Genomic DNA, 15,016 nt, shown 5'->3' with positions numbered 1-15,016 from the left:
GATGGAGGAGGGTCGGGAGAAGCAGACAGAGGATGCAGGCAGGTGCAGGAGGTGAAGACCTAGGAGGCTGTTGTCAAAGTAGAATGAAAAGCCTGAGAGCAGGGACCTGCTGGCTGGGGGGCCCAAAGGGCACTAGGCCAGCCTCAGGACAGAAGTGTGAGGGTGGCAGGAGGGTTTAGGGGCCGGGATGGACTTGAAGGAGCTGGTGAGCTTGAGCAGGGCCCAGGCTGAGTGAGTATAGGGCATTACCCATAGGGAGCAAACAGGGAGCAAAGGCTACGTGACTCAAGGAGAGGACGAGACAGAGGATAAGGAAGGCCGGGAGTGGGAGGTTATGGTCTGAGATGGGGCTTCCCAGTGCCAGGTGATGCAAGGTTGAAACCTAGCTCCAAAGGACGGTTCCAGGTACACGTCGAACCTCAGCGACAATGTCAGTGAACCTCAGGGCAATGTCATAACTAAGTCAGCTTCCTGAGGAGGCTTCCTTAAAGCACAGGGGTCATCAGAGCAGATGGTCATTGTTAATAGAAGTTTAAACGTCTCAATATTTTATGGACTCACTATATACTTTTTAAAGACATTTTCAATGCAGGAGCCTTAAAAAATGCACTTGTTTTGTATATTAGGTCCTGCCTGTCTCCTCTCTCATTGTTAAATCACTCTCTACTCTGAAAATCACAGGGTACAAATCAAAGGTACAAGTTTTGGAATTAGCCTTGGGTTCAAACCCTGACATTGCCCTGTGCCAGCATCCTGATGTTGAGTGAGTCCCTTCATCTTAGCCATTTTTTAAATCATGGTAAAATACCTATAAAGTTTACCGTCTTAACCACTTTTAAGTGTACAGATCAGTAGTTGTAAGTTATTCACATTGTTGTGCAACCAGCCTCAGAATTTTTCATTTTGCAAAACTGAAACTGTACCCATTAAACAACAATTCCCCGTTTCCGCTTCCCCAGCTCCTGGCAACCCCCGTTCTATTTTGTTTCTATGAGCTTGACTACTTTATGTACCTCACACAGTGGAATCATACAAAATTTGCCTTTTTGTGACACTTATTTCACATCATGTCCTCACGGTTCATCCATGTTGTAGCATGTGTCAGAATTTCCTTCCTCCTACACTGAATAATATTCCACTGTATGGATGGATCACATTTTGCTTATCCAATCATCAGTCAGTGGGCACTTGGGTGGCTTCCACCTTTTGGCAATTGTGAATAATGCTACTATAAACATGAGTGTACAAATAACTCTTTAAGTTCCTGCTTTCAATTCTTTGGGGTATATACCCGGAAGTGGACTTGCTGGATCATATGATAATTTTATTCTAAATTGTTTGAGAAGCCGCTCTACTGTTTTCCATATCAGCTGCACCATTTTACATTCTCAGCGGTGCATAAGTGTTCCCCTACTCTACATCCTTGCCAACACTTGTTATTTTCTGTTGCTGTTTGTTTGGTTTTGATAGTAGCCATCCTAATGGGTATGAGGTGGTATCTCACTGTGGTTTTGATTTGAATTTCCCTAATGACTAGTAATGTTGAGCATCTTTTTATATGCTTGTTGGACATTTATATATCTTCTTTGGAGAAATGTCTATTCCAGTTCTATGCCCATATTTGATCAAGTTATTTGGGGGTTCTTTTTTGTTGTTGTTGTTGAGTTATAGTTCTCTATATATTCTTCATATTAACCCTTTTTCAGATTTGTGTTTTGCAACTATTTTCTCCCATTCTCTAGATGGCCTTTCACCCTGTTTATTGTGTCCTTTGATTCACTGAAGTTTTAATTTTTGATATAGTTGAATTTATCTATTTTTACTTTTGCTGCCTATGCTTTTGGTATCATATCCAATAATGCATTGCCAAATCCAATGTCATAAAGCTTTCCTCCTGTGCTTTCCTCTAAAAGTTTTATAGTTTTAGACTATGTTTAAGCCTTTGATCCACTTTGAGTTAATTTTTATACATGGTGTAAGGTAAGAGTTCAACTTAATTCTTTTGCAGTCTTTCCCAGCATCATTTGTTGAAAATACTGCTCTTTCCCCATTGAATAATCTTGGCACCCTTGTCAAAAATCATTGGACCATACATGCAAAGTTTTATTTCTGTGCTCTCTATTCTATTCTATTGGCCTATGTGCCTGACCTTATGTCAGTATCACACTGTTTTGATTACTGTACCTTTGTATGCAGTAAGTTTTGAAATCAGGAAGTGTGAGACCTCCAGCTTTGCTTTTCTTTCTCAAGATTCTTTTGGCTATTTGGGGCCCACTGAGATTCCATATGAATTTTAGGATGGATTTTTCTATTTCTGCCAAAACTGCTGTTGGGATTTTGAATCTGTAGATCCTGCTGTGTAGTAATGACATCTTAACAATATTAAGTCTTCCAACCCACGAATACAGGGTGTCTTTCCATTTATTTGTGTCTTTAATTTCTTTCAGCAGCACTTGGTAGTTTTCAGTGTACACATCTTTTACCACCTTGGTTAAATTTATCCCAAAATATGTTATTCATTTTGATGCTATTGTAAATGAAATTATTTTCTTAACTTCCTTTTCAGATTGTTCATTGTGAGCATATAGAAACACAACTGATGTTTGTGTGTTGATTTTGTGTCCTACGATTTTGCTAGTGAATGTTATTTATTAGTTCTAGGAGGGTTGTGGTTTTTCATGGACTCTTTAGGATTTTGTACATGTAAGATCATGTTGCCTGTGAACAGAGATAATTTTACTTCTTCCTTTCGAATTTGGATGCCTTTATTTCTTTGTCTTGCCTAATTGCTCTGGCTAGGACTTCCAGTACTTTGTTGAATAGAAGTGGCAAAAGCAGGTATCCTTATCTTATTCTTGAAATTAGAGGAAAAGCTTTCCGTCTTTCACCTTTGAGTATGATGCTACCTGTGGGCCTTTCATATTTGACCTTTATTATGTTGAGGTAATTTCCCTGTATTCCCTGTTTGTTGAGTGCTTTTATCATGAAAGAGTGTTGCATTTTGTCAAATGCTTTTTGTACATCAATCGAGATGATCATTTTTTTCCTTCTTTCTGTTAATGTGATGTATTACGTGGATTAATTTTCATATGTTGAACCATCAAGTCTGCATTCCAAGAATAAATCCCACTTGGTCATAGTGTATGATCCTTTTAATGTACTGTTGAATTCGGTTTCCTCCTATTTTGTTGAGGATTGTGGTATCAGTGTTCATAAGAGATATTGGTCTGTAGTTTTCTTGTAGTGTCTTTGTCTGGGTTTGGTATCAAGGTAATGCTGTCCTCTCACTTCACCTTTTGAGTCTCAGCTTCTTCATCTCTAAGATGGAGATAATAATAGAGACCCTGTTTAGGGCTGTCATGCAGATTAAATGATAAAAATGCACACAAAATGCTTCAGCAGGGCCCAGTTCACAGGAAGCCCTCAAAATATGTTAGAGGATGATAAGGATAATAATAAAAATAATAATAAATAAATAACAGTTCATCTCATAGTTGGACAGCTCAGTAGGCTGGGGCTTATAGAGTCAGTCTGTATTAGCAGCAGGGCGTCTGTACAGTAGCAGCATTTAGCAATTTTCCAAGTAAAGGGAGCGAGTGATATTATAGGGCCAAACTAGGAAGCTGTCTCCTGGCCTAACATGTGGTAGAGGCTCACCCAAATTTGTGGAGTCATTTAAAACTTCCTGCTTGCTTTGATTTCTTAATAATGGCTTGACAGGTTTTGAGGAACTGAAAGCAGTGAAGCCTGGCAAGAGACAAACAAAATGTAACACACAGAATTTCTCTCATTCATGGGTTATCAAATGTTCAAAGGACACAAAGATCAATGGCAATGGTGATGAAGATGATGTGGGTGACATTTTCCAAAGAACTAATGTGTTTTCATTTTTTTAAATACTTTATTTTTTGAACAGTTTTAGGTTTACAGGAAATTGAGCAGAGAATAGAGAGAGTTCCCATATATCCACCCCTCCAATACACACAGTTTCCCCTATTATTAACATCATGCATTAGTGCGGTACATTTGTTACAACTGATGAACCAATATTGATATGCTATTATTAACTAAGTCCATAGTTTACATTAGGGTTCACTCTTTGCGTTGTACGTTCTTTCCTTTTGACAAATGTATAGTGACAAGTATCCACCATTACAGTATCATAAAAAATATTTTCACTGCCCTGAAATCCTCTGTGCCCCTCCTCTTCATTCTGAGCCCCAGAGCCCCCGTGCCCCTGGCAAGCACTGATCTTTTACTCTCCTTATAGTTTTACTTTTTCCAGAATTTAATACAGTTGGAATCATATGGTATGTAACCTTTTCAGACTAGGTTCTTTCACTAAGCAATATGCATTGAAGATTCCTCCATGTCTTTTTTGTTATTTGATAACTCATTTATTTTTATCACTAGTATTTCATTGTATGGATGTACCACAATTTGTCTATCCATTTACCTTTTAAAGGACATCTTGGTTGCTTCCAGTTTTTGGCAGTTATGAAGAAAGATGCTGTAAGCATGTATCCAAAATAAATGAGTCTTCATGGATATAGAGAACAGACTGTGGTTGCCAAGGGGGAGGGGGTTGAGGGAGAGATGGAGTGGGGGGTTGAGGTTAGCAGATGTGAGCTGTTACATCCAGGATGGAGAAACAACAAGGTCCTACTGTAGAGCACAGGGAACTATATTCAATATCCTGTGATAAAGCATAATGGAAAAGAATATTTTAAAAAGAATGTATATATATGTATAACTGAATCACTTTGCTGTACAGCAGAAATTAATACAACATTGTAAATCGACTACATTTCAATAAAATAAATAAATAAACAATATAAATGAGTCTTAAAAATCAACAATAAGAAACCAAACAACCCAACTTAAAAATGGGCAAAAGAGCTCAACAGACACCTCACCAAAGAAAATCTACAGATGTCAAATAAGCATATGAAAAGATGTTAAACATCATATATCATTAAGGAATTTCAAATAAACATGAAATATCTCTTCATTTATTTAGACTACTTTGATTTCTTTCATCAACATTTTGTAGTTTTCTTCATATACCTCTTCATATAGCTAAGTATTTTGTTAGATTTATTCCTAAGTACTTCATTTTTTTTTTTGGTGCTAATGTAAATGGTGTTGTGTTTTTAATTTCATATTCCACTTGTTCATTGTTGGTATATAGGAAAGCAATTGACTTTTGTATATTAATCATGTATTCTGCAACCTGGGTACAATTGCTCATTAGTTCCAGGAGGGCTTTCTGTCGGTTCTTTGGGATTTTCTGCATAGACAATCATGCCATCTGCAAAATGGGCAAAAGATCTGAACAAACACCTCACCAAAGAAGATTTCTTTTTCCTTCCCAATCTATCTTTTATTCTCTTTTCTTGCCTTGTTGCATTAGCTAGGACATACAGTACAATGTTGAAAATGCATGGTGAAAGGGGACATCTTCACCTTATTCCTGATCTTAATTGGAAAGTTTCTAGTTTCTCACCATTAAATATGACGTTAGCTTTAGGGTTTTTATAGATGTACTTTATCAGGTTGAGGAAGTTCCCCTCCATCCCTAATTTGCCAAGAGTTGTTGTGGTGGTTTGGTGGTTTGTTAGTTTATCATGGATGGTGTTTAATTTTGTCAAATGCTCTTTTTGCATCTACTGTTATGATAATGCGATTTCTCTTTTCTACGCTGTTGATGTGATGGATTACATTAATTGATTTCCAAATGTTGAACCAGCCTTGCATACCTGGAATAAATCCCACTTGACTGTGGTGTAGAAGTCTTTTTATACATCACTGGATTCAATTTGCTAATATTTTGTTGAGGATTTTGCATCTATGTTCATGGGAGGTATTGGTCTGCAATTTTCCTGTTTTGCAATATCTTTATCTGGTTTTGCTATTAGAATAAGCTTGGCCTCACAGAATGAGCTGGGAAGTGTTCTCTCTTCTTCTATTTTCTGGAAGAGATTATTGAGAACTGGGATCATTCTTTCCTTAATGTTTGATAGAGTTGACCAGTGAACCCATCCAGGCCTGGTGCTTTCCATTTTGGAAGGTTATTCATTATTGATTCAAATTCTTTACTAGATATGAGTCTATTCAGAGTATTTATTTCTCCTTGTGTGAGTTTCAGTAGATTGTGTCTTTCAAGGAAATGGTCCACTTCATTAACTTATAAAATCTGTGGGCATAGAATTATTCATAATATTCCTTTAGTATCCCTTCAGTGTCCATGAGATCAGTAGTGATGCCATCGCTTTCATTTCTTTTTTTTTTTTTTTTTTTTGCGGTACGCGGGCCTCTCACTGTTGTGGCCTCTCCTGTTGTGGAGCGCAGGCTCCAGACGCGCAGGCTCAGCGGCCATGGCTCATGGGCCTAGCTGCTCTGCGGCATGTGGGATTTTCCCAGACCGGGGCACGAACCCGTGTCCCCTGCATCGGCAGGCGGATTCTCAACAACTGCGCCACCAGGGAAGCCCTCATTTCTGATTTGAGTAATTTGTATCTTCTCTCTTTTTTTCTTGGTTATCCTGCTAGAGGTTTGTCAATTTTATTGATCTTTACAAAAAAAAAAAAAAAAAGACCAAACAGCTCTTTATTTTGCTGACTTTTCTCTCTTGTTTTCCTGCTTTTTATTTCATTCATTGCTTCTTTTCTTCTGCTTGTGGTAGGCTTATATTGCTCTTCTTTCTCTAGTTTCATAAGGTGGAAGCTTAGATCTTTTCAAATGTATGCCTTCAATGCCATAAACTTCCCTCCAAGCACTGCTTTCACTGCATCTTGCAAATTTTCATAGGTTGTATTTTCATTTTCATTTAGCTCAAGATAAATTTTTATTTCCCATGAGACTCCCTCCTTGACCCATCTGTTATTTAGAGGTATGTTGTTTAATCTCCAAATATTTGGGGATTTTCCAGCTGTCTTTCTGGTATTGGTTTCTAGCCTAATTCCATTGTGTTCTGAAAACGTACTTTGCATAATTTGTATTCTTTTACATTTGTTGAGGTATATTTCGTGGCCTGGAATGTGGTCTGCTTGGTGAATGTTCCATGGGAGCTTGAGAAGGATGTGTGTTTTGTTGCTGTGGGATGAAGCTGTGTGGTTGCCAGTTAGATCCAGATGATGGTAGTGCTGTTCAGTTCAACTTCATTCTTACTAATTTTCTGCCTGGTGGGTCTGCCCGTCACTGACAGAGGGCTGTTGAGGTCTCCAGCTACCATGATGGATTCATCTGCTTCTCCTTGCAGTCCTATCAGTTTTTGCCTTCCATACTTTGATGCTCTATTGTTGGGTACATACAATGAAGGACTGTTATGTCTGCTTGGAGAATCGACCCCTTTATCACTATGTATCGCCTCTCTTTATCCCTGATAACTTTCCTTCCTCTGAAGTTGGCTCTGCCTGAAATTAATAGAGCTACTCCTGCTTTCTTCTTGTGTTTCAGTATTTTAAGTGCCAAAGTGTTTGGTAGGAATTTGAAAAGTGGGTAAAGGCACAGTCATTTGAATCAGGCAAACCTGGGAACAAGCCAAGCAAGTCAAAGTGGCTGACTGTGGGCACACTTAATCGTTCTATGCCTCAGTTTCCTCATCTAAGAAATGAGTAACTATCGGACCTACTGTACAGCACAGGGAACTATATTCAATATCTTGCAGTAACCTGTGATAGAAAAGAATCTGAAAAAGAATAGATATTATATATATGTATAACTGAATCACTTTGCTGTACACCTGAAACTAACACAACATTGTAAATCAACTAGACTTCAATAAAAAATTAAATTTTTTTTGAAATGAGGAAGTATCCCTTTGAATTATTGTGAAGATGAAACGGGATAATGCAGTAAAGCACTTAGCAAATTTCCTGGCATTTGTGTAATTACACATAATGTGTCATTAATATATTCTACTAATATATGCAGTTATATTATTATCTATTCATATACTATAAGCTATTATTAATAAAAGCTATTGGTTATAATTATATTGTGGGACATTAGTATAGATTTCTAAGTCCAAGTACTCTCTATGAAAGTTGGATGAGGCACTCTGAGAAGACTGACTTAGAAAATATTTGCAAAGTCTCAGGCTGGAGTGGATGGCTCATAGGCAGTGTCCTGAGAAGACAGAGGACTTCGCACGTGCCCTGCAGCCCATAGTCCAGGGCGCCGGGGCCAGGGGGGGATGTGATATTTCCTCCTTGGTGCCGAGTTTTGCTCATTCTTCTTATTAAAGTGGTTACACAGGAGGTTTCTGACGCCACTGACAAATCACTGTCTGGGGTCTCTCTCTTTTGAGGGAAATGTGGTCACACCAGGGCTCCTATTGAAAAATAGATCATCTTTGGTAATTCTGAGTAGCTTTTAAGAAGCAACAGTAATAATTAATCACATGGGATAAACCTTCATTATACACCAAGGCTTTTAAAAGGTAGTTATAAAACTATGTTTTGTGGTGTGAGCTCAATTGTGTTTAAACTTTTTTTTTTTTTTTTCTTTTTGCGTATGCGGGCCTCTCACTGCTGTGGCCTCTCCCGTTGCGGAGCACAGGCTCCGGACGCGCAGGCTCCGGATGCGCAGGCTCAGCGGCCATGGCTCACGGGCCCAGCCGCTCCGCGGCATATGGGATCCTCCCAGACCGGGGCACGAACCCGTATCCCCTGCATCGGCAGGCGGACTCTCAACCACTGCGCCACCAGGGAGGCCCGTGTTTAAACTTTTTAAAAAGATTGTAAGCATAGAGAAAAGACTGGAATGATGTGAACCACCGTGTTCTCAGTGCCTGCCTCTGGGGGACGGGAGTCTAAGTGATTTTAATGTCTTCTTTGTGTTTTTCTCTAGTTCTCATTTTCTGCATTATTAGAAAAAACATGTTATTTTAAAAATGAATAGAACAAACAAATGAAAACAACAATTATTACAAAACCTCCCCTGAACTTTAACACTTGCAGTAAATGGACAGTTGTCACTTGCCAACTGACCTTTCTGGTTTGTGTTGGACCATTTCTGCTGTCTTGCCACTCGGGACAACCAAAAGGATACTTGCATGGGATCAGAGAACTATCACGTGGCCAATTCCTGGCCAATTCCCCCCGAGTTCCCTCTTGCCTCTGTGTTGCCTGACGCCCTACCCCAAAACTGGGCATCTAGTCTCGGTCTGCTGTCAGGGTCTGGTGACCCTCCACTCACTAGCTGTGTGGCCTTAGGCAAGTCACTTAACCTCTCTGACCCTCAGCATCCTCCTCTTAAAATGAGGATTGCAGTGACCGTCCAGCCAGATGAAGTGGTTAGCACATTGGGGCCCCCAGTGTCAGTGGCACTAGTTATTCCTTGTTATTCCTGAGATTCCTGGCTCTGACTGTCCCCCTTCTGCATTTCAGTCTGCAGACGTCGACAACCATCACGCACTCATTGAATATAATGAGGCCGAAAGCAGCTTTGTTCTCCACGACTTCAATTCCTGCAACGGCACGTTCGTCAATGAGTGCCACATTCAGAACGTGGCTGTGAAGCTCCTACCCGGAGACATCCTGAGGTTTGGGTCCAGAGGGCTGACCTACGAACTGGTCATCGAAAACCCAGCCTCGGTGAGTCCAGGCCCCTGCGGGGGTGGGGTGGGGTGGGGTGCAGAGGTGCCGTGTTGTGTCACCTTCCGTGCAGCCTAGGGCTCGGGTACGGCCACAGGTGGAGTTCGTCTGGAGCGCGTCACTCTTCCTTTCGCGATTCTGCGAAGTTCAGCCCCATCGCGTGGGTGCCCGGGGAGAGCGAGTCCTCGCGCCCTCTTCTGGGCATTTCGTGGAATTACATGCAAGGGTTGCCTAGCGACCAGCCCCGAGGGAGAGCGTTTTCCTGAAAAGTGAAGCTTGGCGAGGGGAGGTGGAAAGCAAGTGTGTGCTTTTGAAGATGCAGAGATGGATGCTTCCTTTTTAGGCAGATCAGTGCTCTGCAACTTCCTAGCTTTGTGACCTCGGCCAGGCTTCTCTGTATGCCTGGGTCTGGGTCTTCTCAGCGGTGCAGGGCGTTGAGAGAGTATCTATGTATAAAAAGTCAAAGTCTCTGGCCAGAGTAGACGCTCAAGGCCTGCCAGCTGTTATCACACCGGATCAGAAATGTTCCCGGGATCAGGACCTAAGGTATGGCCCCAGGTTAAGCGGAACGTAAGCCAAAATTCGCCCAGCAAAGCTCAGTCACCAGAAGTATCTGGTTCAGTAGGGAGGCAGGATGGGGGCTGGTTAGCAACACAGTCCTGGGTCAGAACCCCAGCTCTGCCACTGGCCTACTCGGTGCACTCTTGCACAAACCATTGGACCCCTCGGAACCTCGGTTTCCTCATCTACAAAATGGGGCCAACGACAGCAATGACCTTGCAGGCTTATCTCGAGGGCTAAATGAGATGGTTCTAATTGTAAAACTCCCAGAATAATGCCCATTCGTGGTGAGCACACAATTAATACCTGTCGTGTGTGTCCCAGAGAGACGGCGTGTTAACCTCACTCCCCAGCACCAAGAACGCTGCATGGACTGAGACCTCCGAGGCTTAAAGTCCTTTCGGGGACGAGGCTGGGTATAAATAAATAAAGTTTAGAGAATCTAGGCAGAATCCTGGGTGTGGGTCCCCTAGGCAGCCCTAAATACCCACTCAGAGAAGATGAGCACCGTCCCTCAGGCTGCAGGGCTCGTGACACCGCATCCACCACGTTTGGCTTTGAAAACCTGGGACAGTTTTCTCCTGCTGCTTCTCAGCCCCCTTTTCCTCCTTGGACCAACATTAAAGTGTGCTCACTTGTGGGATGCACTGGGATCCACTGGCCGCCCTGAGGAGGGGCTCCTGACCCAGAAGGTGTTGACCTGATCAGGGGTTCTCAACATGGGTTCTAAGGATCCGCCTCGTCAGAAGCACGTGGGGAGCAGACCCACAGTGCAGATGTGGGCTTCACCCCAGGCCTGAGGACTCATACTTAGGATTCCCAGATGAAATACAGGACACCCAGTTAAATCTGAATTTCAGAGAAGCAACAAATAATTGTTATGTACAGGTGTGGCCCAAGTATTGCAAGGAACCACTTATGCTAAAATAATTATTCGGTGTTTATCTGAACTTCAGATTTAACGGACACCCTATAGTTTATTATATATTGATTTATTCATTTCTTTATTTATGCGAAATCTGGCAACCATACACATCCTCCCTGGGAGTAGGGCCTGGGAATATGCATTCTCACAAGCTCCCTGATGATTCTGATGCACCGCCAATAGGAGGGAAACCGAAATTTAGAATCATTTGTATGGAACACTTACAGAATTTTTTAGGGATCAAAGAAAAGGGGATTTCACACTCCCAAGCCTGAAAATCCAAGTTCATGAAGTTTGAATCAATGTGCCCCAACATGTCTGATTCCAAGGAATTTTCAGGAATGTTCAGTAAAATTACAGGTTCCCAGGCCCCCTCCCTGGGAAATTCTGACTCTGTGGCTTGCCTGTGGGGAGAAGAATAGGGGAGCAGCAAATAATATCTGCATTTTTTTCTTTTTTTTTTTCCTACAAAGATATTTATTGAAATATTATTGATAGGGGCATAAAATTTGAAACCTAAATTTCCATCCAAAGGAGGCATTGTTTAGGGCCTCCCTGGTGGCGCAGTGGTTGAGAGTCCGCCTGCCGATGTAGGGGATACGGGTTCGTGCCCCGGTCTGGGAGGATCCCATATGCCGCGGAGCGGCTGGGCCCGTGGGCCGTGGCCGCTGGGCCTGCGCATCCGGAGCCTGTGCTCCGCAACGGGGGAGGCCACAACAGTGAGAGGCCCGCATACCGCAAAAAAAAAAAAAAAAAAAAAAAAAACAAAACAAAGGAGGCATTGTTTAATAAATTATATTGTTTAATATATTCTAAGGAGTTTAATATATTATAAGGAGTTTGTTTATATATGGAATACTGTTCTGCCTTTTTAAAACACAGCTTTCTTGAGATATAATTGACATGCCATAAACGGCACATGTTTAAAGTCTGTAAGTGGATGGGCTTTGACATATGGGTACACCTGTGAAACCACAGCCACAATCAAGACAGTGAACAGCTCCTTCATCCTCCAAAGTTTCCTCCGGATCACAGCAAGTGTTTGTTTGCTTGCTTGCTCTTAACAGCTTCACTGAAGTACAATTTACATAACAGTAACTTCACCCATTTTAAGTGTCCAATTCAATCAATTTGAATATATTGATGGAGTTGTGCAGCCATCACCACAACCTGCTTTCAGAACACTTTCATCCATTTCTATCACCCCAAACCTTGGAGAAACCTTGGAGGTATTTCATTTTGGGGTTTGTTTTTAACTTTTAATTTTCAAAATTATGGTAAAATACACATAAAATTTACCATCTTAACCATGTTTAAGTGTACAGTTCACAGTGGCATTAAATCTATTCACACTGTTGTGCAGCCATCATCCCCATCCATCATCAGAACTTTGTTCATCTTCCCAAACTGAAACTCTAAGCCCATCAAATCAAACCCCCTGCTTCCTTCCTCCCCTCCCACCATGCTGTGTCTGTGAATTGGACTATTCTAGGTTCCTCATATAAATGGAATCTTACATTGTTTGTCCTTTTGCGATCATCTTATTTCACTTAGTATGATATCCTCATGGTTCATTCCAGTTGAATATTTCATTGTATGGATTCACCACATTTTGTTTATCTGCTCATCCATCCATGGCCACTTGGGTTGCTTCCACCTTTTGGCCATTTTGAGTAAGTTTGTTATGAACACGGGTGTACAACTATGGAATGGGGACTTTATTTTACAAGGTGCTTCTTATATAATTGTGGGAAACAGTGATGACGACCTCTAACCTTGAGCAGATAAGACGGAAGAAGATGTTTTGTAAGAAGAGAAACCAGGAGAGCAGCAGGAGGAATCACTGACGTGAACAGCACTGTGCTAAGCAATTCACCTGCTCTCCCTTATTTCACGCTCACAGCAACCTATGAGATGGGTTCTCCCATGATCCCCATTTTACAGACAAGGAATCCGAAACTCAGAGAGGTTAAGTAATTTCCCCAGGGCCACACAGCTTGTCAGTGCAAATTAAACACTATCCCCACTTGCGGAAAAAGGAGGGGAGAAAACCATTTAGTCTGATGCTAGCTGGAGCAGTAGCCTTGACTGGTTTTCACACCGAGGAAAGCATACTCTCACGGTCACTCGAATATACACGGAGTTTTTCAATTCTTATTCCTACACGCACTTGCACCTTGCTTCATTCCTTGGTTGACTGCAGGCAGCTGCACAAGTGTTCCCCTGGCCTGTGCCCAGGGCACTTTGCAGGACTCTCCACAGCCCCATCTTCTCAAAAGTGCTCTCTGCCGGGGCGTCCCCAGCTTGAGAAGCTTCCATCCATGATGCTCATATTCATGCAGGGGTCCTTTGCAGCGTCCGTGTGAGGGCAGCCTGTGGACTGACTGACACCTTCCTACAAATTCCACTTCCTGATGTCCCCAACCTGCTGGCTATTTAAAAGAAGAGAAAGGAAGAGGGGAAAAGGGAGAGGTATTGAAGAGCATCTGTCATCAAATATTTTGAAGCCCAGTTTTTCTAAAAAATTCGTGGCCGTCTTGCTTCCGGCCTATTCTTGTTTCCAATTGATTTTGGGGTCCCTGGTGAGGGCGCTGTGTTTCCTCCTTGGATGGAGTTTCCACGGAGGACTGCCCTGATATCATACAGATTAAGTATGATGAGAACTGTTCTTCTCCCGACAAAGAGTTCCCAAATGAAAGCATTTAGTTCAGGTTTTGTGGTGACCCTAACCAATAGAGGAGGGTGTGACAGCATTTTACTGGGGGAGGGGGGTGAGGTGCGGGGCGCTTAGGAATCCAGATGTGTTTGCAGATGTCACAGTGGTTAGAGCACGTGCCCTGAGGTCAGGCTGACTCCAGCGCCGTCCCAGCCCTGCTCTTGACCGGCTTTTATACTGGACGTGCACAAATCATCTACCTCTCAGAGCCTCGGTCCCCACTCCTGTAACAATAGTTCCTACCACCTTGAGTGACTGTGGTATTAAGTGGGCAAAGTGCGTAAATTGCGTAGTCCAGCATCTGGCACCTAATAAGCACATGATAACCCTCAGCTTTAGAGTCAAGCAAACCAGCATGGAGCAGCCAAGATGCCTCCTTTGTAAGTGTCCTTTTGGACAGGGAAACCTCCCAAGACCTGCCCCCGCTAGCAGATAAATATATTTGCAGATAAATTACCCATAGAATAACATACAAGATGGAAAAATATAAAGAAAAACTCTTGTTTGACAAAGTGCATTGGCAGCCAGGTTGTGCCCAGGACCATCCTTTTTTTTTTTTTTTTGTGGTCACGGGCGTCTCACTGTTGTGGCTTCTCCCGTTGCAGAGCACAGGCTCCGGACGTGCAGGCTCAGAGGCCAAGGCTCACACGCCCAGCCGCTCTGCGGCATGTGGGATCTTCCCGGACCGGGGCCCAAACCCGTGTCCCCTGCATCGGCAGGTGGACTCTCAACCACTGCGCCACCACGGAAGCCCCCAGGACCATACTTTGTAAATTATACCTCTCTCATCAAAGTATAACCTAGGGCTGCCATATTGCACAACTCCAGGGTCACCATTCACAACGTAGTCCATGTGGATGGCGCCCACTGAAACTGTGCAGGACAAAACCCGCAGGGCCATCTGCAATGCCCTGAAGAAACCGTTGATTAATCCCATAGAGTCTTGGCACCAGGCGTGGGAAATTGAAGTCCCAGAGTCAGGTGTGCTGCCGTGTTGTGGGTTTTGTTGGTTGTTGCCTTTACTCGTGCTTTCTGAGCTCTGGGAAAGGAGGTGTGGAAACAAGCTGTGCTAGTCACAGTGGCGCCGTTCTTACAAGGCAGCTGAGTAAGGAAACCCACGTCACCCGTATGTATCAATCGTGTCTTTCTCTGTTCTGAAATACGGCAAAACGGATGGAAATGGCCAGAATGAAAAAGGAAGCCAGGCGCCACAAA

The 15,016-nt window shown here is 42.6% G+C and overlaps 1 protein-coding gene across 1 annotated transcript in view; it reads left to right on the top strand.

Annotated features, from left to right (window-relative positions):
* LOC309797587 (forkhead-associated domain-containing protein 1-like) overlaps positions 1-15,016 on the top strand; it is a gene marked incomplete at both ends in the record, with an annotated part of 37,890 nt that overhangs the window by 10,703 nt on the left and 12,171 nt on the right. The window contains one exon of the mRNA XM_082646079.1: positions 9,393-9,599. Coding sequence (XP_082502205.1) covers positions 9,393-9,599 — 207 coding nt within the window. The remainder of the gene's footprint in view (positions 1-9,392; positions 9,600-15,016) is intronic.

This window comes from Mesoplodon mirus, assembly GCF_964341445.2.
Source record: "Mesoplodon mirus genome assembly, contig: HAP1_SCAFFOLD_759, whole genome shotgun sequence".
Lineage (NCBI taxonomy): Eukaryota > Metazoa > Chordata > Mammalia > Artiodactyla > Ziphiidae > Mesoplodon > Mesoplodon mirus.
Note: the sequence above shows the minus strand (reverse complement) of the source record. Positions and strands in the feature narration are given on the sequence as shown.